The 25,326-nt window shown below is 42.2% G+C and overlaps 1 protein-coding gene across 2 annotated transcripts in view; it reads left to right on the top strand.

The window, feature by feature from the left end:
* The first annotated feature begins 3,917 nt into the window (after positions 1–3,917).
* Positions 3,918–25,326, top strand: part of GPLD1 (glycosylphosphatidylinositol specific phospholipase D1) — a 62,010-nt gene continuing 40,601 nt past the window's right edge. The window contains exons 1-7 of one of the 2 annotated variants that reach the window (XM_004043340.5): positions 3,918–4,121; positions 7,415–7,470; positions 13,583–13,661; positions 17,268–17,365; positions 18,313–18,423; positions 19,867–19,915; positions 20,893–20,947. In XM_004043340.5, coding sequence (XP_004043388.1) covers positions 4,025–4,121; positions 7,415–7,470; positions 13,583–13,661; positions 17,268–17,365; positions 18,313–18,423; positions 19,867–19,915; positions 20,893–20,947 — 545 coding nt within the window. In that variant the 5' untranslated portion in view covers positions 3,918–4,024. Of the gene's footprint in view, positions 4,122–7,414; positions 7,471–13,582; positions 13,662–17,267; positions 17,366–18,312; positions 18,424–19,866; positions 19,916–20,892; positions 20,948–25,326 lie in introns of those variants that run through there. The other variant, XM_055390355.2, reaches the window with a different exon arrangement.

The raw sequence follows: 25,326 nt of genomic DNA, 5'->3' as shown, positions 1-25,326 counted from the left end.
TTTTGTTTTGTTTTGTTTTTGGTGATGGTTTTTGTTTTTTGTTTGTTTTGTTCTTGTGAGACCGACAGACTCATTCTGTCACCCAGGGTGGAGTGCAGTGGTGCGAATTCAGCTCCCTGCAACTTCCGCCTCCCGGGTTCAAGCGGTTCTCCTGCCTCAGCCTCCCGAGTAGATGGGGCTACAGGTGTGTGCCACCAAGCCCAGCTAATTTTTGTATTTTTAGTAGAGACAGGTTTTCACCGTGTTGGCCAGGCTGGTCTTGAATGCCTGACCTCAAGTTATCCGCCCTCCTTGGCCTCCCAAAGTGCTGGGATTACAGGGCTCATTTCTACTGGCCTGGGGAAATCATTCAATTGAGGCCTCAATCAACTGAGGCCCAGAAAAGCCAAGTTAATTGTGGCTGCCTCTCTTGTTCAAAAATTACCCTAGTCCACTTACCTTTTTAAGGTTCTATTTCAAACGGTACCCACTCCCTTTCCCAGATGACTTACCCATTAGGCACAGTAGGTAGGATGCCAAGGGCCCATAAAACTTTTAGGAGCACTCACAAATGTTTAATTTATTCTAAAATCTGAAGAAAAGAACGTTTAGGTGGCATATTAATATGTTAATCTTACACCAATGCAGATGTAAAATGTGATTTCTATTTATTGTTCACTTATTTTTGTGACAGGAAGTACTTCACAAAGGCAAAAGCACCTGGAGCTTAGAAAGTTCACAATGTGGCCCTCCCGTTTTCCCTCAGTTTTGTGCCCCTCTTCAAGCCCCCATTCAGAGTGTAAACAATTTCCTCCTGGCTCCTGTCTTACTTCCAGCCTGTCCTGATGCCCCCTAGCCCCTGGCTGGGTGTCTGTCCTTACCAGGGCCTACAAGGACAAGACCATCAGGTGAGAGGGACCTCTTCCCTCCTTTCTCCTTTGCCTGCCCTTGTCCTGGGAACCTCCACTCCCCAGTTCCCACCCTTATTCATCCTCTCCCCCATTTTCTTTTTCTTTTTTTTCTTTCACTTTTTTTTTTTTTTTTTTGAGACAGGGTCTTACTCTGTCGCCCAGGCTGGAGTGCAATGGCACGATCTCAGCTCATTGCAACGTCTGCCTCCTGGGTTCAAGTGATTCTCCTGCCTCAGCCTCCAGAGTAGCTGGGAGTACAGGTGCGCGCCACCATGCCTGGCTAATTTTTGTATTGTTTAGTAGAGATGGGGTTTCACCATGTTGGCCAGGCTGGTCTTGAACTCCTGACCTCAGGTGATCTGCCCACCTCAGCCTCCCAAAGTGCTGGGATTACAGGCATGAGACACCGTGCCCAGCCTCCTCTCCCTCATTTTCTAGACTGGCCCACATAAAGCTTGAGACCCTCTGGCTTTCAAACCTGTATTCTCCCTACTCACTCCTTAATGTAACTGTATGTTTACTTTTCACCTTGGGTCTATATTTCCAGAAGAGTTCTAAATGGTAGAATCATGCTGTCTTGTTTATAACAAAGCCACCTATATTAGGAAAGGGGGGTGTGGGGCAGAAAGAAAAATATTTCCATATGCTTATTATTTGTCAGATAGTAATATTGTGAGCTACGTTTTAACTTTCTTTAAAGTCATATCTTTGATGTTTTTATTGTTACCAAAGTAATACAAACTTCATAAAACTGCAAGCAATATTGTCATATAAAGACCATATTCATAACTATCACACTAAGCAAATAATTTCCTCTTATTTTATTACATTTATACGTTTATGTCATTCTGAATCTCAAATACAAAAAAATGCATAATGAGAAATTGAGACATTTGGGATTAGTATTGTTTGATAACTGAACCCATTCCTTTTTTTTTTTTGAGGTGGGGTCTTGCCCAGGCTGGAGTGCAGTGGTGTGATCTCAGCTCACTGCAACCTTCACTTCCTAGGTACAGGCGATGTTCCCGCCTCAGCCTCCTGAGTAGCTTGGACCACAAGTGCATGCCACCATGCCCGGCTAATTTTTGTTTTTGTTTTTTTCTTGGTAGAGACGGGATTTTGCCATGTTGCACAGGCTGGTTTTGAACTCCTGGCCTCAAGCCATCTGCCCACCTTGGCCTCCTAAAGTGCTGGGATTATAGGCGTGAACCACCACACCTGTTCTGAACCCATTTCTTTGGTGCTTTTTGGATGGGTTTGTTGTATTATATATGGTTAGATATCTTTTCTAGGCAGTATTTTTTTCCCCTGTAACCATTGATTGACTGCTCTTGGATGTTCTGAGAGACAATATCCAAAGTCCCAATTAATAATTGTGACTCCCTCACACACAGGCTGTAGAAGGCCCAGAGTGACAGGGAGGCAAACTCAAAGGCCTCTGGTGGCCAGAAGGGGTGTGGAAACCTGCACACATTGCATGGATGGTGGGGACTGGAGGAGCAGGACATGCTCTATCAGGGGGCAGCTGGCTCTTTGGCTGCAGCTGGTTGTCGTGTCACATGGGAGCGTCAGTTCATGACGCCAGTTCTTTTGTTTTTAAGAGAGCCAGAAATCTAGATTTCTACGTGAATTTTCTCATTTAGAAAAAGTTCATAAACTTGATTTAAGTTTATAAAACATCCTGTTAGCCAAACAAAACACGTAGGCATATGGCCTCTGGACTAATCAGGAGTAGCTGGGCCTACTGCCCCTCAGGTTTGGGGGGAGCTGCGGGATTTCTTTCCTTGGGGCTGTGCAAGTGGCTGTGTTAAGCTTACAGGGGAAACTGTTGGGGCGACAACTGTCTCAAATCATTCCACTTTCTTTTTTTCTTTTCTTTTTTTTTTTTTTTTGAGACAGGGTCTTGCTCTGTCACCCAGGCTAGAGTGCAGTGGTGCAATCTCGGCTCACCGCAATCTCCACCTCCTGGGTTCCAGAGATCCTCCCACCTCAGCCTACCCAGTAGCTGGGACTACAGGCACGTGCCACCACACCTGGCTAATTTTTGTATTTTTAGTAGAGACGGGGTCTTCACTATGTTGATCACGCTGGTCTCAAACTCCTGACCTCAGGTGATCCACCAGGCTCAGCCTCCCAGAGTGCTGGTATTACAGGTGTGGGCCGCCACGCCCAGCCAAATCATCCCACTTTCTGTTCATCCTTTCATTTGGCAAACCTGAGAGTGAATACTATTTCCTCCCACTCTTTTAGGAGCCCATCTCTTGCTTTTAATGTAAAATATACATAATTTGTGTTTTAAGATTACCATCAGTTTCATGAAGAGCTTAATTTTTCCCATGGATGAAGTGTAACTGGGTACCTAATAATATATCCTGAGCTTAACATTTTCCAAACCCTGTTTCTTGGCCCTAAATCTGCCCCCTTCCTTCCACCTCCCAAGTGGAATTGACATCTTTGCTTCAGCTGCAGGAATCTGACCTTGCAACAGGCTCTTGATAAGCCCTATTAGAACAGCCAGAGGTAGAGAGACCAGGAGTGGCTGCTCTTGTGTAATCCCATACAAGTGTGAGTATCTGTTGCCAAATACTGAAAAGGAAGCCAGTTCCAGCTGATCACCATAAAAGCTTTCCCAGCACTTGTGGCTTGGGAGGCGGAGGAAGCAGGACAGCCTGATAAATGTGTAGAAAGGATGCATGAGAGATCCACCCTTGTAAGGTGAGGTGGTCCAATATGTTGACTATCTGCACAGGTGAGCCTTTTTATAGAAAGCAAAAAATATCTGGAGACAACTTTGCTTGCATCTGTACACAAATTTCATGTGAAAATGAAATCCAGAAAAAACCTCGGTCAGAAGATGCAGTGCCTCTGGCCTAAGGCTTTTCAGATTTCAGTTTATCCTCCCAACCCCACCCCCCAGGAGCACAGAGTTTGTTTGCTGTTCTGGTGAAGCTAAACAGTAGTTGGACAGTTGACTTCATTGGAAAACGATATTATTTTGAAATGAGGCTTGGTTTCCTCGGTCAGTGACCTGCTTAGAGAGAAGCGGTGGGTCTGCACCTGGATTTTGGAGTCCCAGTGCTGCCGCAGCTCTGAGCGTTCCCACGTCACCAGAGAAGCCGGTGGACAATGAGAGCATGTCTGCTTTCAGGTTGTGGCCTGGCCTGCTGATTGTGTTGGGTTCTCTCTGCCATAGAGGTTCATCGTGTGGCCTTTCAACACACGTAGAAATAGGTAAGTACTGGTGTCTTGTTATGTTGTTGAGAGGACAATACATCTGTCAAAGACATTAAGGAAGAGATTGAAAATCCTGCTCGTGGATTGATACAGTTTCCCCTGGGCACTGAGCTGAGTGGCCTGACAGCAGGGAGGAGAAGCCCGTGATTGCAGTCATCCAGGGATAGGGATTGGCAGCATGACTTCAGTTAAGGGGCAAATAAGAAAGAGAGCTGATGCCCCATTGGTCATGGGACCCCTGTGTGTTTCTCTGGGTGGGGAAATAGAGGCTCAGTGAACGAGAGGTTGCAACGCAGCAGCAGAACTGACAGAATGGGAGAGGAACAAGATGGGTGTAATATGGCAGGAGTGAGAAATGTACTTTTGTTGTTTTTACATGTCCAAGGACAGGCATTTCCAAGTGTACGTAAAGAGCCACATGTGGCCATGGGAGTGGGTCCCTGAGTCAAATTGCTGTAAAAGTGCTTGGCTTCAGGAAGGTCAAGAAAGTAAGGGAGTTTAGTTATCCACATGCACGGTGCCAGGAAGATGGCAGGAGTTGGAGAGGAGAAGGGTACAGCAAGCCAGTGCCACCGACCTTAGGGGCAAGGGCAGAGTCATCCTGGATATAGGGAGATGGCACCACAAAGAGTTATTTAAAATTTTTATTTTTCTAGCTTTATTGATGTATAATTGACAAACAAAAATTGTATAAATTTAAGATATACAACATGATGTGTTGATATATGTATGCCTTGTGAAATGATTAGCACAATCAAGCTAATTAACACATCCGCCCCCCACATAGCTACCATGTTTTTTGCATATGGGCTGAGAACACTTAAGATCTTTCTTAGCAAAAGGATTTGGTTCTTGTACGAAGTGTATTTGTAACATGTTTTAACGCATGGAAAATGTGAGTCAATTTGTAATAGAATTAGCTGTGATAACATTCTACAGCAATTTTCAGATTAATTTCAGATATGCCTGATGTTCTGAGTTTTCTTTTTTTTTTTTGAGATGGAGTCTCGCTCTGTTGCCCAGGCTGGAGTGCAGTGGCGCAATCTCAGCTCACTGCAAGCTCCGCCTCCTGGGTTCACACCATTCTCCTGCCTCAGCCTCCCGAGTAGCTGGGACTACAGGCGCCCGCCACCACGCCTGGCTAATTTTTTTGTATTTTTTTTTAGTAGAGACGGGGTTTCACCATGTTAGCCAGGATGATCTTGATCTCCTGAACTTGTGATCCGCCTGCCTCGGCCTCCCAAAGTGCTGGGATTACAGGCGTGAGCCATCGCGCCTGGCCTGAGTTTTCTTTAATTTAGATAAAAATTACAACAGAATTTTATAGTTATACCACCTCTAGAAGTTTCAAAGAATAATAAGATTATAGGCAAAAAATGAAAATTTATCAGTGCAAAATAGACATATATTCTGAGCTACGATGGGCAAGAACTTGTTATCACAGAATTTGACTATCTGAAAGGACACTAGAAGTCACCGAGTCCAGTTCTCTTCTTTTACAGATGAAGAAACTGATACTAGACAGTTTTACAGCTAAGTTTTCAGTGGCCTGGCCTAGAATTACATGTCTTGACAGCTGGTCCGGCGTTCTTTCCATTAAAAATGTACTGCTAGAAGGGAGTCAGGAAACAATGGAAAAGAGAATCAGACTTAGGTTCTAGTTCCAGCCATCCAGTAAAGTAGATGTGTGATTCTGAGAAATTCACTTTACCTACCTCTCAATTCTATAAAATGAGGGGGTTGAACTTCTTAAAGAATTCTAAAGTGTCTTGCAGTTCTGTGTTCTGTGAAGTTGAAATTGCCAAAACTACAGAGTAAGCTGATGAGGAACAAATATAAATGGAAATACTCAATTTTTAATCCTTAGTGTTTAAAAATTTACAAGACAGATTGCATCTGAAATTTTAATAAAACCAGATAATTGCTTGCCCTTCTTCATTAAGTACCAAACAAAGGTCCTAATGGACATTTAAAGAATAATATTTATGTGAACATAATTGAAGACATCTCCTGAAATAGAATCTGCACGGATTCTGAGAATTTTTTTACGTAGAAGAAGACCAAAACTCCATCATTTATTTACTAATAAATTAGATGATTTTATAAATATTTTGGTTCACTTTTTCATTTCTTATAAAGGGCCTGAGTGGAAGGTCAGCATTATGTGAGTGAGTTAATTAGAAATGGCTTCATTCAGCGTAAATCACTGGAATCCTGTACACAGGTTATTTGTACTTGTGGGTTGTGACTTTTATGATATTAATGCTTATAATATAGTAGTGGCAATAGTTTTTTGTTATATGAATTTTAAAAATTGGAGGTGATTCACAACAGAAATAAGGTATCACCTTTGAATGTCACTTCCCAGGGAATGTTAGTCCTCTTATTGATTCTTGGGAGATTCAAGCTGTGGGTGGGTGTGGGGTGGAGTTGGTAGCTTTCTGAGATGATTTTGTCCTTCTGGTCCAGTGATGAAAAACTTTTGAGGATCATTGGTTCAGTCCATGGGTTAGGTGTTATATTGTATTTTGTACTTAGGTTTGTCTGCCTCAGTACTGAAGCAAAATATGATGATGACAGTTTCTTTTTTTTTTTTTTGAGACAGAGCCTCGCTCTGTTGCCCAGGCTGGAGTGCAGTGGTGTGGTCTCGGCTCACTACAACCTCTGCCTCCTGGGTTCAAGTGATTCCCCTGCCTCAGCCTCCCAAGTAGCTGGGATTACAGGCATGCGCCACCATGCCTGGTTAATTTTTTGTATTTTTAGTAGAGACGGGGTTTCTCCATGTTGATCAGGCTGGTCTTGAATTCCTGACCTCAGGTGATCCGCCCTCATCGGCCTCCCAAAGTGCTGGGATTACAGGTGTGAGCCACCATGCCTGGTCTGGCAGTTTCTTTTTCTTGAGCTCCTACCAAGTGTCAGCCACTGTGCTTGTCACTTAGCATTTATTATTTCAACCAACCTATACGGTGGGTATTTTTTAAACTCAATTTTCCATAGGAGGGAACTGAGGTCTAGAGAGGTTGAATAGCAGCACTAAAGCTCATAGAGTTATTTAATAGTTAAGCAGAAACTTTAAATCACCATCTAAACTTGCTTTGTACTGTAACAATAGAAATACTGCGCAAACCTATACCTAATGAAAATTGCCAGTGAGTGCAAACTCATTTCATTTCCTGCGTCCTTGACAGTTATAACCACAAATTGTGTATTTTTCTTTTAAAATCATCTCGCCTAAGTTATGTTTTCAGTAATAGTTGAACTTAATTGATTTATGTATTTATTTCTCTCAGGACACAGAGCTCTGGAGTTTCTTCAGCTTCACAATGGGCGTGTTAACTACAGAGAGGTAGAAATCTTGATTTTTCTTTTCTTCTTTGTGCATTAGTTTTCTTTTATAGGTGCCAAACAAAGATCCTAACAGATATTTAAACAGTAATTTTAAGACTCATTTTGGCTGGGCGTGGTGGCTCACGCCTGTAATCCCAGCACTTTGGGAGGCTGAGGCAGGTGGGTCACCTGAGGTCAGGAGTTCGAGACCAGCCTGACTAACATGGAGAAACCCCATCTCTACTAAAAATCCAAAATTAGCCGGGCGCGGTGGTGCATGCCTGTAATCCCAGTTATTCGGGAGGCTGAGGCAGGAGAATGGCTTGAACCCAGGAGGTGGAGGTTGTGGTGAGCTGAGATTGCGCCACTGCACTTCAGCCTGGGCAACAAGAGTGAAACTCCGTCTCAAAAAAAAAAAAGACTCATTATTTATTTCTTTATGTTATAATGTTGTATATTATGTTATTAATGTTATAAGACATTAATATTATCGTTAAAAGGTATATGTCTCTTCCAAGTGCTAGTTGAACATTTTATATGTATCTTATATATATCACACTTAAAATTTAAAGATTTTAATGATATGAATCATAATTTGAAAAAATACTTCAGAAATTTTTTAAACAGTACATTTTTAAAAATGTGCTAATCTTCTCTGTATCATTCCAATATTAGTATATGTGCTGCTGAGAAGAACACATCTTTTTGTTTTTATTGTAGAGATGGGGGTCTCGCTATGTTGCCCAAGCTGGTCTTGAACTCCTGGGCTCAAGCAATCCTTCCCCCTTGGCCTCCCAAAGCACTGGGATTATAGGCATGAGCCACTATGCCTGGCCCATCTTTTTTGTTTTTATTTAAAAAAGTCATACTTGAGAGAGATCATTTATTTTCCACCTCTTGTTACTGTGTGTTGAGCACAAATTGCATCACCAGGAGGAGAAGGAAGTATTTATTAAGAAATATGCCCTGAGATTCTCCAGAGATTCTTCATCCAACTCCTACTATATTCTATATCCTGGTAGGACTAGCTCATGACTCACCTTTACCCATCTTCAAATGAACACATTCTGATCATATGCACTATTTGTTCTATGGCTAAATAATACTTTGTGATGAAGGTGTAATTCTTTCATACCTACATTTGATAAGTGGTTAGCATTCCCTTCTGACATCAGAATTGGATCATTTAATAACATTAAGTCTTCATAATCCATTTGGGAAGCAGGATGGTAAGATAACTGAAATTTATTGTATCCTCAAAATATTTTTAGTCATAAGATTCAGCTTCCTCACTTGCCAACTTAACAGGCCGAATGAGGAAAAGCAGCATTTATATCTGATAGTCATCTTCATTGACCTTGACGGCAAGTAGGCAGGAAAGAGGAGTGGAAATGAGAATCTGTCTAATTCATCACATGAACAATCAATCCAGAGTGTGTGCAGAGTGATTTCTAGTAGAGGTATTCTACAAGGTATTCTAGTAGAGGTATTATTAATTTAAAACATGTTAAATGGACACAGACGCTCCCTTTCAGGATGCATTCTAATCCAAATACTAATGTCATCCTCAGAAATAGGCCAGGTGTGATGGCTCAGGCCTGTGATCCCAGCACTTTGGGAGGCCAAGGTGGGTGGATCACTTGAGGTCAGGAGTTTGAGAACAGCCTGGCCAACATGATGAAACCTTGTCTCCACTAAAAATACAAAAATTAGCTGGCCGTGGTGGCAGACACCTATAGTCTAGTCCTAGCTACTTGGGAGGCTGAGGCGGGGAATCGTTTGAACCCGGGAGGTGGAGGCTGAAGTGAGCTGAGATCACACCACTGCACTCTAGCCTAGGCGACAGAGCAAGGCCTCATCTCAAAAAACAAATGGTGAGCCAGGCACGGTGGCTCATGTCTGTAATCCCAGCACTTTGGGAGGCCAAGGCGGGCAGATCATGAGGTCAGGAGATCAAGACCATCCTGGCTAACACGGTGAAACCCCGTCTCTACTAAAAATACAAAAAATTAGCCGGGCATGGTGGTGGGCGCCTGTAATCCCAGCTACTTGGGAGGCTGAGGCGGGAGAATGGCGTGAACCTGGGAGGCGGAGCTTGCAGGGTGCGGAGATCGCACTGCTGCGCTCCAGCCTGGGGGACAGAGTGAGACTCCATCTCAAAACAAAACAAAACAAAGTGGTGGGGCATGCCTCTAATCCTAGCTACTTGGAAGGCTGAGGCAGGAGAATCGCTTGAACCCCAGAAGCAGAGGCTGCAGTGAGCCAAGATCACACCACTGCACTCCAGCCTGGGTGACAGAACGAGACTCTCCATAAGTTCACATGAAAATACCACCAATTCTAATCCAACACTGCAGGATTTACTCTAGCCTTCACCACGTCCATATCTTTAACTCCTTTCTCTAATGCTGAGATGGAGTCTCACTCTGTCACCCAGGCCGGAGTGCAGTTGTGTGATCTCACCTCCACCTCCCAGGTTCAAGCGATTCTCCTGCCTCAGCCTCCTGGTAGCTGGGAATACAGGCGTGCACCACCATGCCCGGCTAATTTTTATATTTTCAGTAGAGTCGCCATTTCACCATGTTGCCCAGGCTGGTCTCAAACTCCTGACCTCAAGTGATCCACCCGCCGCAGCCTCCCAACGTGCTGGGATAATAGGGGTGAGCCACTGCACCTGGCCTTTCTGTATTCTTTATTCTATTTCACTGGTCTGTTTCTTTTGGTTTCAGTATCATAGTACTTTTGTTTCTGTAGCTTAAAATATATATATTTTAAGACTGGAATGCAGTGGCGTGATCTCCGCTCACTGCAACCTCCACCTCCCAGGCTCAAACTATTCTTGTGACTCAGCCTCCTGAGTAGCTGGGATTACAGGCAGGGACCACCATGCCCCACTAATTTTTGTATTTTCAGTAGAGTGGAAGTTTCACCATGTTTCCTAGGCTGATCTTAAACTCCTGACCTCGAGTGATCCGCCCGCGTCAGCCTCCCAAAGTGCTGGGATAACAGGCATAAGCTGCTGCATGCAGCCTTTCTGTATTCTTTATTCTGTTTCGTTGATTTGTTCCTTTTGGTTTCAGTATCATACTATTTTTGTTTTGTTTCTATAGCTTAAAAATATGTATTTTTTTTGAGATAGGGTCTCACTGTGTCACCCAGGCTGCAGTGCACTGGTGTGATCATGGCTCACTGCATCCTCAACCTCCTATACTCAATTGATCCTCCCACCTCAGCCTCCCAAGTAGCTGCACCACCATGTTTGGCTAATTTTTAAATTTTTTGTAGAAACAGAGTCTTGCCATGTCGCCCAGGCTGGTCTTGAACTCCTGGGCTGAAGAGATCCGCTGGCCTCATCCTCCCAAAGTGCTGGAATTACAGGTGTGCACCACCTTGCCCAGCCAAAAATATGTTTTTGGCAGATCACCTGAGGTCAGGAGTTCAAGACCAGCCTGGCCAACATGGCAAAACCTTGTCTCTACTAAAGAATACAAAAATTATCTGGGTGCAGTGGCTCATGTCTGTAAATCCAGTACTCTGGAAGGCCAAGGCAGGTGGATCACCTGAGGTCAGGAGTTTAAGACCAGCCTGGCCAACCTGGTGAAACCCTGTCTCTACTAAAAATACAAAAATTAGCTGGGCGTGGTGACCGGCGCCTGTAATCCCAGCTACTCAGGAGGCTGAGGCAGGAGAATCACTTGAACCTGGGAGGTAGAGGTTGCAGTGAGCCGAGATCATGCCATTGCACTCTAGCCTGGGTGACAGAGCGAGATTCTGTCTCAAAAAAGAAAAAAAGAAAAAAAATACAAAAATTAGCCAGGTGTGGTGGCCAGTGCCTGTAATCCCAGCTACTCAGAAGGCCGAGGCAGGAAGAATTGCTTGAACCCGGAAGGCAGAGGTTACAGTGAGCTGAGATCACGCCACTGCACTCCAGCCCGGTGACAGTGTGAGACTCCATCTCAAAAAAAAAAAAAAAAAAAAAAATCCAAAAATACATTTTAATATCTGAAGGATACATCCTTCGTTAGTACTCCTCTTTTTTCCTCAGCAGTCTGCTCTTTGGCATAATTTTCAAAATTTACTTCAGATTATTTTATCACATTAAGTAACATGCCTACCTCACTGGGAGATGCAGATTCAACAAGTCTTAATACATATACGGAGCTTAGAACAGTGACTGGTTAAGTAAATAGCCAGTAAAGTTAATTACTATTTTTAAGTGAAAAAAGTCCAACTCAAGCTATCTTTTGGAAAAAAGTAGACTTTATTGGTTCATGTAACTGATATCTGCAGTGTGGAACTGGGCCCAGAGCTCTAGATGGTTTCTATATCTCTCCACGTGGGGAATGCTGACAGCCTAGCACTCAGCGTCAGAGCTCAGCAGCCACATGAGGAAGAGGGCGTCTTCCCAGAGCTCTAGTGGAGAAGTCTCTGGGAAGGTGTGAACGGAACTAGCTTTGCTCAAAGGTCCATTTCTGAGCCAAACTCTGTGGTGAGGGTGGGCATGCTGGCCACAGCATTCTGGTCAGCCCCACCTGAGCGGTGTGGAATGGGCTCTCCTCGGGAGAGGGTGATTCTGCCTCTAGAAGGAAGAGAATGGGATACTGGTTAGAAAAACAAAACCGAAAACCAGATGATACTATCTTTCTTTGTGTTTTAATTTCTTGAAGTACTTCTTTGTTGCCCCTATATATGGTCCACATTATTAGTAAGTTCTTATTTAAAAAAAAAAAAAAAAAAAAAGGCGGGATATTGCCAAACTTTTACTTTGCCCAGTGTGTCCATCAGAGTTCATTTGCAGATAATGGAAACCCCTCTGCTAGTTTAGGCAAGGAAAGGATTAATACCAGGAATTAGAGAATTCACTGCTTACAAACTGTGGGAACTGCAGGAGCAGGCTCTAGGCCAGGTGTCCAGAAAGGACTCCCAAAATAATGCACAGAACTGGCCTGTCAAGGAGCTGCTACTCCTGCCATTGACAGGCAGTCACTGCCCCATTTGCTACAAATTCAACTGTCTCATACACGGTTTGTAAAATAAGAAGCCACCACCTCACCTATTGGTTCTGGGACCTCATCACCACTTCGGGCATCTGCCTTACTAACAATATGGTTGTCCTGTACTCTGCCCATAAACACATGGGAAGCCAGAGCTGCAACACGAGGGGCTGTGCTACCTCTGCTGTGGAAAAACCAAATGCTTCCTTCCATGTTAGCCGAGGGCTCCGTGGTGGAGGCTGGGCCATATCAGACTGTGAGCTGAGACAGCCTGGGAAATGTAGTCTGTGTTTTCTAGCCTATAGCATGCAGCTAGACATCCCATAAGGGACTCGGAATGGAAGGAAGTGAGCCACTTGACCAAGGAAGAACATTTAGAAGAAAACCGCTACCATCTACTTTCACATCATTTAAAAAGGGAAAGCACTTTTTTTTTTAGCCCTCCCAAAACACAAAGGACGTCATCTTACACTAAAACACAGGTAGCAACTATAAACTGATATGCACATATGTGCGTGCATGTTTGTGTGCGTGCGTACGTGTGTTTGTGTGTCTATTTTTCTCTTTTCACTGTGAATCATTGAAAATTTTATAAAAACCAGCTGTGGGCCAGGTATGGTGGCTCATGCCTGTAATCCCAGCACATTGGGAGGCTGAGGCAGGAGAATCGCTTGAACCTGGGAGGTTGCAGTGAGCTGAGATTGCGCCACTGCACTCCAGCCTGGGTGACAAGAGCAAAACTCCATCTCAAAACACAAACAAACAACAACAGCAACAAAAACAACAGCTCTGGGTCAGTAAAACAACCTTAAGGCCTCAGGGAAATCCTGCTTTACTGGATTGACAGAGAAAATGAAAGAAGATGAAATTTAAACAAGTGTTTTCTGCTGTTTCTAAATTAGCCTCTCTGTGTTTGGTAGGGAAGAATCTGAAGTTATATATTGTTGTGTTTTGTCTTGGATTATGTGTGAATTTTAATTATTTATTTACTTTATGCCTGCTTTCCTTCCTTCCTTTTTCCCTTTCATTCCATCTATACCCCCATATTTCTAGCATCTCATCACAAAATTGGTGGGGCCTGTACTCCCCAGGCTGTTGACTCCTGCCCCTTAATCTCTGTATTTTCTTGCTCTGCAGCTGTTACTAGAACACCAGGATGCGTATCAGGCTGGAACCGTGTTTCCTGATTGTTTTTACCCTAGCATCTGCAAAGGAGGTAAGATGAAAGTTTGCAGACTGAATGAAGTCACTTTTACTTGGTTAATAGGAATAGCTATGACTTTAAAAATATATATATATGTGTGTACTATATATTTTTAATTGCACAGTATATTTTCCATTATTGTTGAGATCAATTTGTTTCCCAACAATATTGTTGGTTAATGACTTAGTTTACATAGTTGCATTTTCCATTTAGCTATAACTGACCTAGTTGAGCATAGAAATTCTGAAAACTATTTTTTGGTGAAAACCTAAGTGGCATGATAGAAGACATTTTGCAAGAGATCAAAAGGTCTGAGTTTGTGTTCCTTCTATATTAGCATGTGACCTTAAAAAAGTCACTTATCCACAGAATCTCAATTTTCATGTCTTGGCAAAGACTGGATTGTCCTGCCTGCCCTGCCTAGACTGGATTGTCCTTGGCATTAATGCACAATATTTTGTCAAGTGTTATGCAAATCTCAGATACTATTATCTGTAAGAGTTAAAGAAAGAGGAAAGAAACATGAAAAGCAGCTTAACAGTCAAAGACAGATTTATTTTGGAGAAGTAAACCTGAGAGGGGCTTCTGGCCGATTTCGGTCAGGAACACTCTCTCTCTTACAGACTGAGAGTATTTATTGGTGAGAGAGCTTGGAATGTTTCTGTGTAGGGGAGAAGTTTATGGTGGGATTGGAATGTCTCTAGTTGGAGGGGAGGTTATCTTGGGGTTGACATCTCTCTGGCTGGAGGGGAGGTTATCTTGGGGCTCGCACGTCTCTGGTTGGGGAGGGGTTTGGAATGTTTCTGATTGGAGATGTTATCTGTGATTTATGGTTATGCTGACTGTACCCATTAGGCTGATGCCCTTTGGATTTAGGCAATTTTTGGTCAAGGTGAACTTAAAATGGCAGTTCTTGTCCAAGATGGCAATGCTTCTGCTCTGTCATTATCAGTAAACTTGTCTCATGAGTCGTATCATTCAGAGCCCCAGCAGGACCCAGAAGTCACACTCAAACTGAGTAATTGGAGAGGAGCTTAGTAAGGGCACCATTTTCAAAGATATGGACAGGAGGCAAGGAATTGCAAAAGATAGTTCAAGGGAGGGAGAGATTACTGGAACCGTGGAGAGAGAGAGCTGCATGAAGAGGACCACTTGATGAGAGCTGGACCTTCAGCTAAGGGGCACAGCCAGCCCACTGTGACCCCACAGAAGGGGAGCTGGGAGAATACATACCCCAACTTCTGTGTCTTCTTTTTCTCTGATCTGTCAGTTCTCTTTATTGGCCAAACCCAACCCAATCAAAGCCAGAGGGCCACGAAGCCAGTTGAAGCAGGTGACCTCAGAGTCACCCTACGAGGTAGAGAAGGATGGGGAGTGGGTCTGGAAGGACAAATGGAGGCCCCCAGCACTCTGGGTACTTGTATAAACTGCTTCTGGGGTCTTGGGTCATCTGCTGTTATCCCATTCCTTTAATTCAGTGATGTCTTTGGGACTGAAATGAACTATCTGGGGCTACTCACTCCTGCAGTTAGAATCCCAGACAGCTAGCTTTTGTATTTCTCATATTTATAAGGAGTTTTGTTCTGTTTCCCTCTTAGTCTGTTAACTATCATTTCTCAATCCTATTATTTTGCCTGCATGTTATAGTTCTCCTTTCTAACCTATTATTTCTAATTTAGCACTTCCCAAACTGTATTCATGGGAGCTCTACTGTCCCTTGATAGCTTCTACAAAAAACAAAGAAGAAAGGATATTTTTGTCCATTCAATTTGAGCAACATTGCTTAATGTACGCCATTTTTAGAGACAGACAAAACCCACACTAATCAAGTTCTGAGGAGAGTGGAAAAGGAATGTAAAGTATTTACCTAGCATTTTCCAGTTTTTTCTGCAGAAATAAATACTCTTGTGTGATGAAAAGATTGGGACTGGTATATGACTAGTTACAGGGAATTTGCATACAAATTCCACTTATTCCACTTAGGTTTTTATGCATTTTTCCACATTTTACCTTGTCTCATACATACCTAATTCAACTGTAGTTTTCCTTTTCTTATTTGGTGATGATTCACTTTCATTGCATCTTTCCATAGCACTTAGCTTTCTTAGATACTTAATTGCCAAAGAAAAAACACCTTTTTTTTTTAAAGTTATTTTTACATTTTTTAGAGACAGGGTCTTGCTCTGTTGCCCAGGCTGGGGTGCAGTGGTGCAATCACAGCTCATTACAGCCTCAAACTCCTGGCCTCAAGCGACCCTCCTGCCTCAGCCTTCTGAATAGCTGAGACTATAGGTGTGTACCACCATACCTGGCTAATTTTTTATTTTATTTTTAAATTTTTGTAGAGACGAGGTCTTGCTATGTTGCCCAGGCTAGTCTCAAACTCCTGGCCTCAGGGGGTCCTCCCACTTCAGCCTCCCAAAGTGCTGGGATTATAGGAGTGCACTACTGCACCCAGCAAAACTCTTCATTTGTATTAGTTTACCTAATACTGAATTAGCCTTTATAATTACAGTAACAAGGACATCTGGTTTAAACAGGATTAGAAGTGCGTCTGATTGACCCTTTGTGAGCTATGGTATAGACAGGTAAGTTCAAGTCTCTGGGCAGTGGCTTGCCAGCTGTCAGCATCTAGTATGTCCTGGGGGACTTTCTGCTTCCAGTCTGTTGGATTTACAGAGGGATCAGAAAGCTTCAGTTAATCTGCCAATTTGTTTAAGTTGAAGTTGTTCAAAAGAGCTACTGCCATATTTAATTCTGGAGTTTTACTGTATTCTGGAGAACAAGAATTGTTTAAAGCTTTGTCTCTAGGAAAACTGTGGGAGCAAATCAAATGTCTTGATTCTAACTTCTTTGAAAATCATTTTGAAAAAAAACCAATGATTTAAAACTGGTTCAGCAATTTTTACTTTAGGAACGGCATAGAAAAATTGAACTGAGGGATCTGAACTCTGCAGTTTTGCTTTTAGTTACCCTCGTAACATTTGGCACTCCATGAGGCATTTGTGGCTCTTGGAGGTTTAGCACAGAGGCCAGTTGTGTCTTTCCTACCCCTCTTGTGGGAATAAAGAACTACATGGGACACGCACTGGCCCACTCAAACGACGCTTGCATAAAATGCTCACTGGGGCCTGTGCCATTTTGCAATAATTATTATAAAATCAAATGCTTGAAAGCATATGAAATATCTGCTTTTATTTCTTGTACTCTTAAGGAGGCTGACTGTGAGGGACAAGGAAGATGCTTTTTAAAACCCCAACAAATAAACAAAACCAAAGTACAACTTGTTTCTTTAGCTTTAGGGCACGGAGATGGAAACAACTCTAGCATCTATTCTAACCAGGTAGCTGGACTTGCGATACTGTGAGCCAGTTTAGGCTCTGTCCCTCTTACTGTAGGGCTCTTTTTAGTCATCAGGCAGACAGTACCATGCGTATTCCAAAATCTCAGCTGGCTCTTCCGTTTTAGAGGCTTCTTTTGAAAGTCGACAGAAGAAACTGAGGGGCATGGAGGGAAGGAGGAGAAGGGACACAGCAGCGCAGTGGGTGGTGTGGAAGATTTGATTGAGACTCTCCAACGTTTAAGAGAGAATCTAGAGCCCTGCTTTTGTTTTGTCAGGAAAATTCCATGATGTGTCTGAGAGCACTCACTGGACTCCGTTTCTTAACGCAAGCGTTCATTATATCCGAGAGAACTATCCCCTTCCCTGGGAGAAGGTAGGCGTGGTCCTCTAATCCTTAAAATATTTAGCATCAAACCTGCCATGTACTGTTTTTGCACCCGCAATGACCCCATTTGTACCGCTCTGTCAGGGCTGCCCACCATTCCACCTTCAGTGTCATTCACATTGCTTGGACATAGTAGATGGCTAGCTAATACTTGAATTACTTATAAACACGGTTTGGGATATATCACTTCATCATTTTGCTCCAATAGTAATTAATCTGAAAGCACTTCCAACACATCGTAAAACGTTTCCAAAAGTCCTTATGGTTTTGTGTGTGTGTGTGTGTGGTTTTGTTTCTGTTTTTGTGTTTTTCAGACAGAGTGTCACTCTGTCACCCAGGCTGGAGTGCAGTGGCGCGATCTTAGCTCACTGCAAGCTCCACCTCCCGGGTTCATGCCATTCTCCTGCCTCAGCCTCCCAAGTAACTGGGACTACAGGCGCCCACCACCACGCCCAGCTAATTTTTTTTTTTTTTGTATTTTTAGTAGAGACGGGGTTTCACCATGTTAGCCAGGATGGTCTCGATCTCCTGACCTCGTGATCCACCTGCATAGGCCTCACAAAGTGCTGGGATTACAGGCATGAGCCACTGCGCCCGGCCTGTGTGTGGTTTTTTTTTTTTTTTTTTGAGACAGAGTCTTGCTCTGTTGCCCAGGCTGGAATGCAGTGGCGCAATTTCAGCTCACTGCAACCTCCGCCTCCCAGGTTCAAGCCATTCTCGTGTCTCAGCCTCCTGAGTAGCTGGGATTACAGGCAAGAGCCACTGCACCCGGCCTCTTATGTGGTTTTTAATAACTAGAAACTGCAATATACTTGCCTGAGATTTTTTGTTAGGTCTCAGTAACATAAATGAATTTATATTTATTAAAACTTTTAATAGGATTGTTATTATAAAATCACCCAAACACACATGACTCTAATTTGCTTGTTTCGCAGGACACAGAGAAACTGGTAGCTTTCTTGTTTGGAATTACTTCTCACATGGCGGCAGATGTCAGCTGGCATAGTCTGGGCATTGAACAAGGATTCCTTAGGACCATGGGAGCTGTGAGTACATCCCTTTATGGGGAACGACTTTATGGGAGTGATACTGTCACACCTAAGATCAAAACCTGACCGTTTTAAAAGAAAGGAAAATGTTAGGTTATTCAGACTTCTGCCCAAAGCAGTGTTTGGTTAGAGTCCCATCTTTTCCAATTTGTTCCTTTTTTTTTTTTTTTGAGATGGAGTCTCGCTCTGTTGCCAGGCTGGAATGCAGTGGCACGAAGGCACGATCTTGGCTCACTGCAGCCTCCGACTCCCTGGTTCAAGTGATTCTCCTGCCTCAGCCTCCTGAGTAGCTGGGATTACAGGCACGTGCCACCACGCTTAGCTAATTTTTATATTTTTAGTAGAGACGGGGTCTCACCATGTTGGCCAGGGTGGTCTTGATCTCCTGACCTCGTGATCTGCCTGCCTTGGTCTCCCAAAGTGCTGGAATAACAGGCATAAGCCACTGTGCCCAGCCCAATTCATTGCTTTTATTCTTCTTGCCAACTGGGTAGATTCATCCACAAGAGCAGAGTGGCTAGTGTGTACTGAAAACAGTCATAGATGTGATGCTTTGTTTTAGTCACAAAAATATTTGACAAATCTTATGCTTTATTCAAGCTGTGTATCTTAAGAAGGATATGAATACCTGCCACTTGGTTCTATTTAAAAGTAATACTTCTACTTTATTGGACTTTTTCTCTTTCTTTTTAACTTTCTATATGAAAATGCCATGTCCTCAAACTGAAAATTGTGATCTTACCTGATGACTTAGCCTCTGGAAGGCCCCCTGGTCCTTAATTTATGTTAATTACATTCTGTTAGAAGTTTCAACTTCAACTCAGGGATTTTTATATATATCCTATAAGGCAGAGTTGTATGTAGTAGCTTTATTACCAGACATATGTATCCAACTCAGCTGCATATATATATATGTGTGTGTGTGTGTGTGTGGTTTTTTTGTTGTTGTTTTTTTGTTTGTTTGTTTGTTTGTTTTTGAGGTGGAGTTTCACTCTTGTTGCCCAGGTTGGAGTGCAGTGGTGCAATCTCGGCTCACTGCAACCTCTGCCTCCCGGGTGCAAGTGATTCTCCTGCCTCACCCTCCCAAGTAGCTGGGATTACCAGAACCCGCCACCATGCCCGGCCAATTTTCTGTATTTTTAGTAGAGATGGGGTTTCACTATGTTGGCCAGGCTGGTCTCGAACTCCTGACCTCAGGTGATCCACCCGCCTCAACCTCCCAAAGTGCTGGGATTACAGGCATGAGCTACCGCGCCCTGCCTTTTTATTATTATTATTTTTTTACTAATAAAATGTTAGTGTGAAAATTGAGTCTCTCTATTATGCATCCTCAGCAGTTCATTGAGTTAGCTGTCATCTCCCACCACTCGCTTGATTGTGGAAGTAAGAGTTGGGGCTACAATTTGTAATACACACCAGATGGTTCTCTTTCTTTCTTAGATTGATTTTCACGGCTCCTATTCAGAGGCTCATTCGGCTGGTGATTTTGGTACTGTTTATTTACATTTGCTAAATTTTCTCGTGGTATAGTTCGCTTATAATGACATCACTACTGTGCTTTAAATATGTGTGTCTTTAATATTTTGCTGGTTGCATGTATTTTCTATTTAATGTTGCAGTTCATTTAGAGTAGAGATGTACCTCATTTAACATAGAGATGTATTTCTAAAAACTTGTGTCTATATGTATTTTTTTGTTAAAAAATTCTACACTTTGTTGTTGACATGTCATAATTTTAGAAAAACTTTACTTATACATTGGGTTAAAATTCATTAGCTAGTGTCTCCTACTTTCCTAATACTTTAGCTTTAAACTAGTAAACTCCACCTTTTGCCTGTAGTAGTAAATTACTTTTAAATATTTAAACTAGGTGGTGAATGGTGTTTATTAAACCCTTATGGTCGATATTTCCTTAAAGTAAAACAAAAAACACCTTTGGTTATATGGCCAGTTCTTTCTTAATTTATATGTTTCACTAACTAAGATTTTTAAAAGATAATTTTTTCTTAAAAAAAAAAAAAAGAAAAAGGCGGCCTGGCGTGGTGGCTCACACCTGTAATCCCAGCACTTTGGGAGGCCAAGGCAGGTGGATCACCTGAGGTCAGGAGTTCAAGACCAGCCTGGCCAACATGGTGAAACCACACCTCTACTAAAAATACAAAAAGTAGCTGGGCGTGGTGGCGCATGCCTGTAATCCCAGCTACTCGGGAGGCTGAGGCAGGAGAATTGCTTGAACCCAGGAGGCGGAGGTTTCAGTGAGCCGAGATCACGCCATTGCACTCCAGCCTGGGCAATAAGAGCAAAACTCCGTCTAAAAAAAAAAGGCATGCCTTTACCTAAAACAATGAACAAAAACATGTAATAATGTGAAAAACTAATAATCCGACTTGTCAGACCTCATGTTGAAAGATGCATGCTATGTTTGTCACTAATCCACCAAATGTCAATATTTTTCTCATACCCTAGGAGGAGATGTGTTGAGCCAGTTTGAATTTAATTTTAATTACCTTGCACGACGCTGGTAAGAGCAATGTACATCTAAATATGTGGTATCTAAGTGACATTTAGAGCCTTGACTTTTTTTCTTAGAAAATACAACTGACAATGTAATTAGAAGTCTTCTGCACTGGTAAATTTTGAAAAGTAAAATTGCATATTAGCATAGTCTAGATTCTTTGAGAAATTGAATTCCACTCAATTTTGAATGGAGTGGAGTTGCTGAGTCATAGTTTACTTTTTTAAAATTATCATCTTAACTTATGCTCCCATTAGCTTTGTATAATCATTCTGCTGCTTCTGCATTCTCCAATACTTGGTATTGTCCAACTGTTAAAATTTCCAGCCTGTTAGTGTGTAATGGTATCTCACTGAGGTTGCAGTTTGAATTTCCCAGATTGCTAATGAGGTCACACTTTTCTTCTATTTTATGGATCGTTTGTGTTTGATTTTAAGTGAAAACTTTTTCCAGTTTTCAGTCTGTTTTTCTGTTGGGTTGTTTATCCTTTTTATTTATTTGTGAGTATTTATATATTCTGGCTTCTACTGTCTTGTCAGTTTGTCACTTAGTTATTACAAATGTCTTTCAGTTTGTGGTATGTCCTTTCACTTATTTTATTGTGTATCTTGACAAACAGGATTTGTTAATATTCATGTAGTTGGATAGATCAGTTTTTCCTTCGTAATCTGTACTTCTGATGTCTTATTTAAGAAATCTGTTCTTAGCTAGGTGTGGTGGCACAGCATCTGTAGTCCCAGCTACTCGGGAGGCTGAGGTGGGAGGATCACTTGAGCACAGGAGTTTGAGGCTTCAGTGAGCTATGATCGCGCCTCTGCACTCCAGCCTGGGCAACAGAGTGAGACCCTGTCTCTTAAATAAAAAGAAAGAAAACCTTTCTACCTTGAGGGCAAATGGTTATTCTCTTACATAGACTTCTAAAGCTTTTATAGTTTTATATCTTAGCTTTATGTCTTTGATTTAACTGGAGTTAATTTTTTGTATGTTCTGAGATGTAAATCTAATTTTATTTTTTCCTCTGGAGATAATGGATTGTCCCAGAATGATTTATCAATAGTTTCCCCTTTCCTTGCTGATCTACAATACCTTCTCTGTTTTGGTTTTCTTTTTCTTTCTGTCTTTTTTTTTTTGAGCCAGTCTAACTCTGTGGCTCAGGCTGGAGTGCAGTGGTGTGTGATCTTGGGTCACTGCAAACTCCAACTTCCAGGCCCAAGTGATCCTCCCACCTCAGCCTCTACCTGGCTAATTTTTTAATGTTTTGTAAGAGATGAGGTCTTGCCATGTTGCCCAGGCTGGTCTCGAACTCCTGGGCTCAAGTGATCCGCCCACCTTGGCCTCCCAAGTGTTGGGATTATAGGTGTGAGCCACTGCACCCCCTTGGGTTATAAATTAAAATGTTATGTATATGTATGGGTCAGCTTTCTGATATGTCCTTTTGGTCCCTGAACAATACTGATTATTTTAATTGCTGTAGCTTTATAATAAGTCTTGGGCTCTGTTAGGGCAGATCTTATAACTAGTCCTTCTTTTTCTTCAAAAGTGCTTTGCCTATTTTTTGCCTTTGTTCTTTCAAATAAGATTTAGGCTCAAGTTGTCATGTTCCAAGAAAAACTTTGCTGGAATTTTGATTAAGTGTTTATTGAATCTAGAGATGAATTGGAAAATTAACAACTTTGAAATATTGAGGCCAGGCACGGTGGCTCATGCCTGTAATCCCAGCACTTTGGGAGGGTGAGGCAGGTGAATCACCTGAGGTCAGGAGTTCGAGATCAGCCTGGCCAACATGGTTAAACCCTGTCTCTACTAAAAATACAAAAATTAGCCTGGTACGATGGCACGTGCCTGTAATCCCAGCAACTTGGGAGGCTGAGGCAGGAGAATCACTTGAACCTGGGAGGCGGAGGTTTCAGTGAGCTGAGATCATGCCATTGCACTTCAGCCTGAGAGACAAGAGCAAAACTCCATCTCAAAAAAGAAAAAAAGAAAAAAAATTTACCATTCAAATAAAAAGATTTGTAAGTTATAAGTAAGATAACATCACTATTTATTTCTTTACTTTTTATCAGGTTTATCTACTGATTATTAAGAGAGAAATTAGTTTCAAAAATCTCCCACATGAGGGTAGATTTTTCAATTTCTTGTAGTTCTGTCAAAGTTTGCTTTGCTATATAGATTTTGAAGATATATTGTTAGGTACATTCAATTTCAAAAGGATATCTTGTGAATTGAGCTTTTTATTGTGAGGCAAAATCCCTCTTTATCTCTAATAATAGTTGCTGCATTAAAGTCTCCTTTATCAGATGTGACTGGAGTTATACTGGTCATGTTTAGTGATATTCCATGGTGCTAGAATAAGTAGGCTCAAGTTAAGAACTGCTGAGATCATGCCACTGCGCTCCAGCTTGGGCGACAGGGTGAGACTCCAACTCCATCTCAAAAAAAACAAACAAAAAAAAACCGTCCAGGTTCCAAACCTAACGTGTAGGGTGTGGCACACGTTCTCAGGGCAAAAGCTGGTTGTCCCATTTGCTTACCTCCCAGGGTTTTTTTGTTTCTAGTTGTTTTTGGCCTTTGAAAAATTTCTGCTGTCCTGCTAGCTTGGTGATTCATTTTAAAAAATATTTTTTGTTATTTTGTCTGACCTTTTAAGCTATTTTTATTGTGAATGCCATTCCAGTGCTCTTATAAAATAAAAAATGAGTCTCTCAATTGTTTCTTTCTTTTACCTACTAAAAGAAACCTACTAAAGTTAGATTTTATTGGTTGTGATTTTTTATCTTGTTTATTCTGAGGATTTTTAAATTAAAAGATGATTAAGTATAAATCTGGTTTTTAAATGCTGCTCTTTGCAACTGAAATAACTAACATTTGTGAACCAAAAGCCTGATTTAGAATTCTTTTCATTGCTTTATACTGTAAACCAAGAAGTATCTGAGACAAGTCTCAATCAATTTAGGAAGTTTGTTTTGCCAAGATTAAGGACACACCCATGATACAGCCTCAGGAGGTCCGGATGACAACATGTGCCCAAGGCTGTTGGAGCACATCTTGGTTATCTATACATTTTAGGGAAACTTGGGACATCAATCAATAAATGGGAAATGGCTATTGGCCAGTTAGCTCAGTTGTGGTGCTAATGACACCAGGGTCGCGGGTTCAGTCCCCTTACAGGTCAGTTGTTTTGGCCAGGCATGGTGGCGCACGCCTGGAGTCTCAGCTGCTTGGGAGGCTGAGGCAGGAGAATTGCTTGAACTTGGAAGGCGGAGGTTGCGGTGAACCGAGATCGCACCACTGCACTCCAGCCTGGGTGACAGAGTGAGACTCCATCTCAAAAAAAAATAAAAATAAAAAAATAAGTAAAATGTCCGTTGGTTCAGTCCAGAAAGACGGGACAACTCGAAGCGAGGAGGAGGCTTCCAGGTCACAGGTAGATACGAGACATCCTTCCGAATTTCCGATTAGCCTTTCACTGAATATGCAATTTACAGTAATAGTGTCACTTATGCTGTAGTCTGGTTTAGTGAAACAATTAGGCAAAGGAAGCAATCAGATATACATTTGTCTCAGGTGAGCAGAGGGATGATATTTGAGTTCTATCTGTCCTTTGCCCACATGAATTTCCTTGTGGGGAGGTATGTAGCTTTCAATCTTTGTAATCTTTGTAGCAATCTCACTTAGAAATAGATTGGGAGGGCCGGGTGTGGTGGCTCACGCCTGTAATCCCAGCACTTTGGGAGGCCGAGGCAGGTGGATCACCTGAGGTTGGGAGTTCGAGACCAGCCTGACCAACATGGAGAAACCCCATGTCTACCAAAAATATAAAATTAGCCGGGCGTGGTGGCACACGCCTGTAATCCCAGCTACTCGGGAGTCTGAGGCAGGAGAATTGCTTGAACCTGGGAGGCAGAGGTTGCGGTGAACGGAGATTGCACCATTGCACTCCAGCCTGGGCAACAAGAGCGAAGCTCCATCTCCAAAAAAAAACAAAAAACAGAAAACAAAAACAACCACACAGAAACCACACAGAAATAGATTGGGAGGCAGGTTTGCCCTACGCGGTTCCCAGCTTGACTTTTCCCTTTAGTTTAGTGATTTTGGGGTTCTGAGATTTATTTTCCTTTACAATACTTTTATACTTTGGTATACTTTTTTGTATACTTTATATACTCTGAAATTAAGATGTCAGGGTGAGGAGACATTTTTATAATAGTGTTTTTAAAATAATTCTTTTCAATTCAACTTGAAACAATGAAAATACTTTAAATTACTTCTTGAACTCTGAATTCACAAAATTAACCACTCTTTTTGTACGTTATAGTTAGTTTCCAATCTGAGTATACCTACTACATAAATATTTGATTAAGTTACCAGTTGTTTGCTCTGCA

This window comes from Gorilla gorilla, chromosome 5 (genome assembly GCF_029281585.2).
Source record: "Gorilla gorilla gorilla isolate KB3781 chromosome 5, NHGRI_mGorGor1-v2.1_pri, whole genome shotgun sequence".
Classification (NCBI taxonomy): Eukaryota; Metazoa; Chordata; class Mammalia; order Primates; family Hominidae; genus Gorilla; species Gorilla gorilla.
The sequence above is the reverse complement of the archived record's forward strand: the minus strand, read 5'-3'. Positions and strand labels throughout refer to the sequence as shown.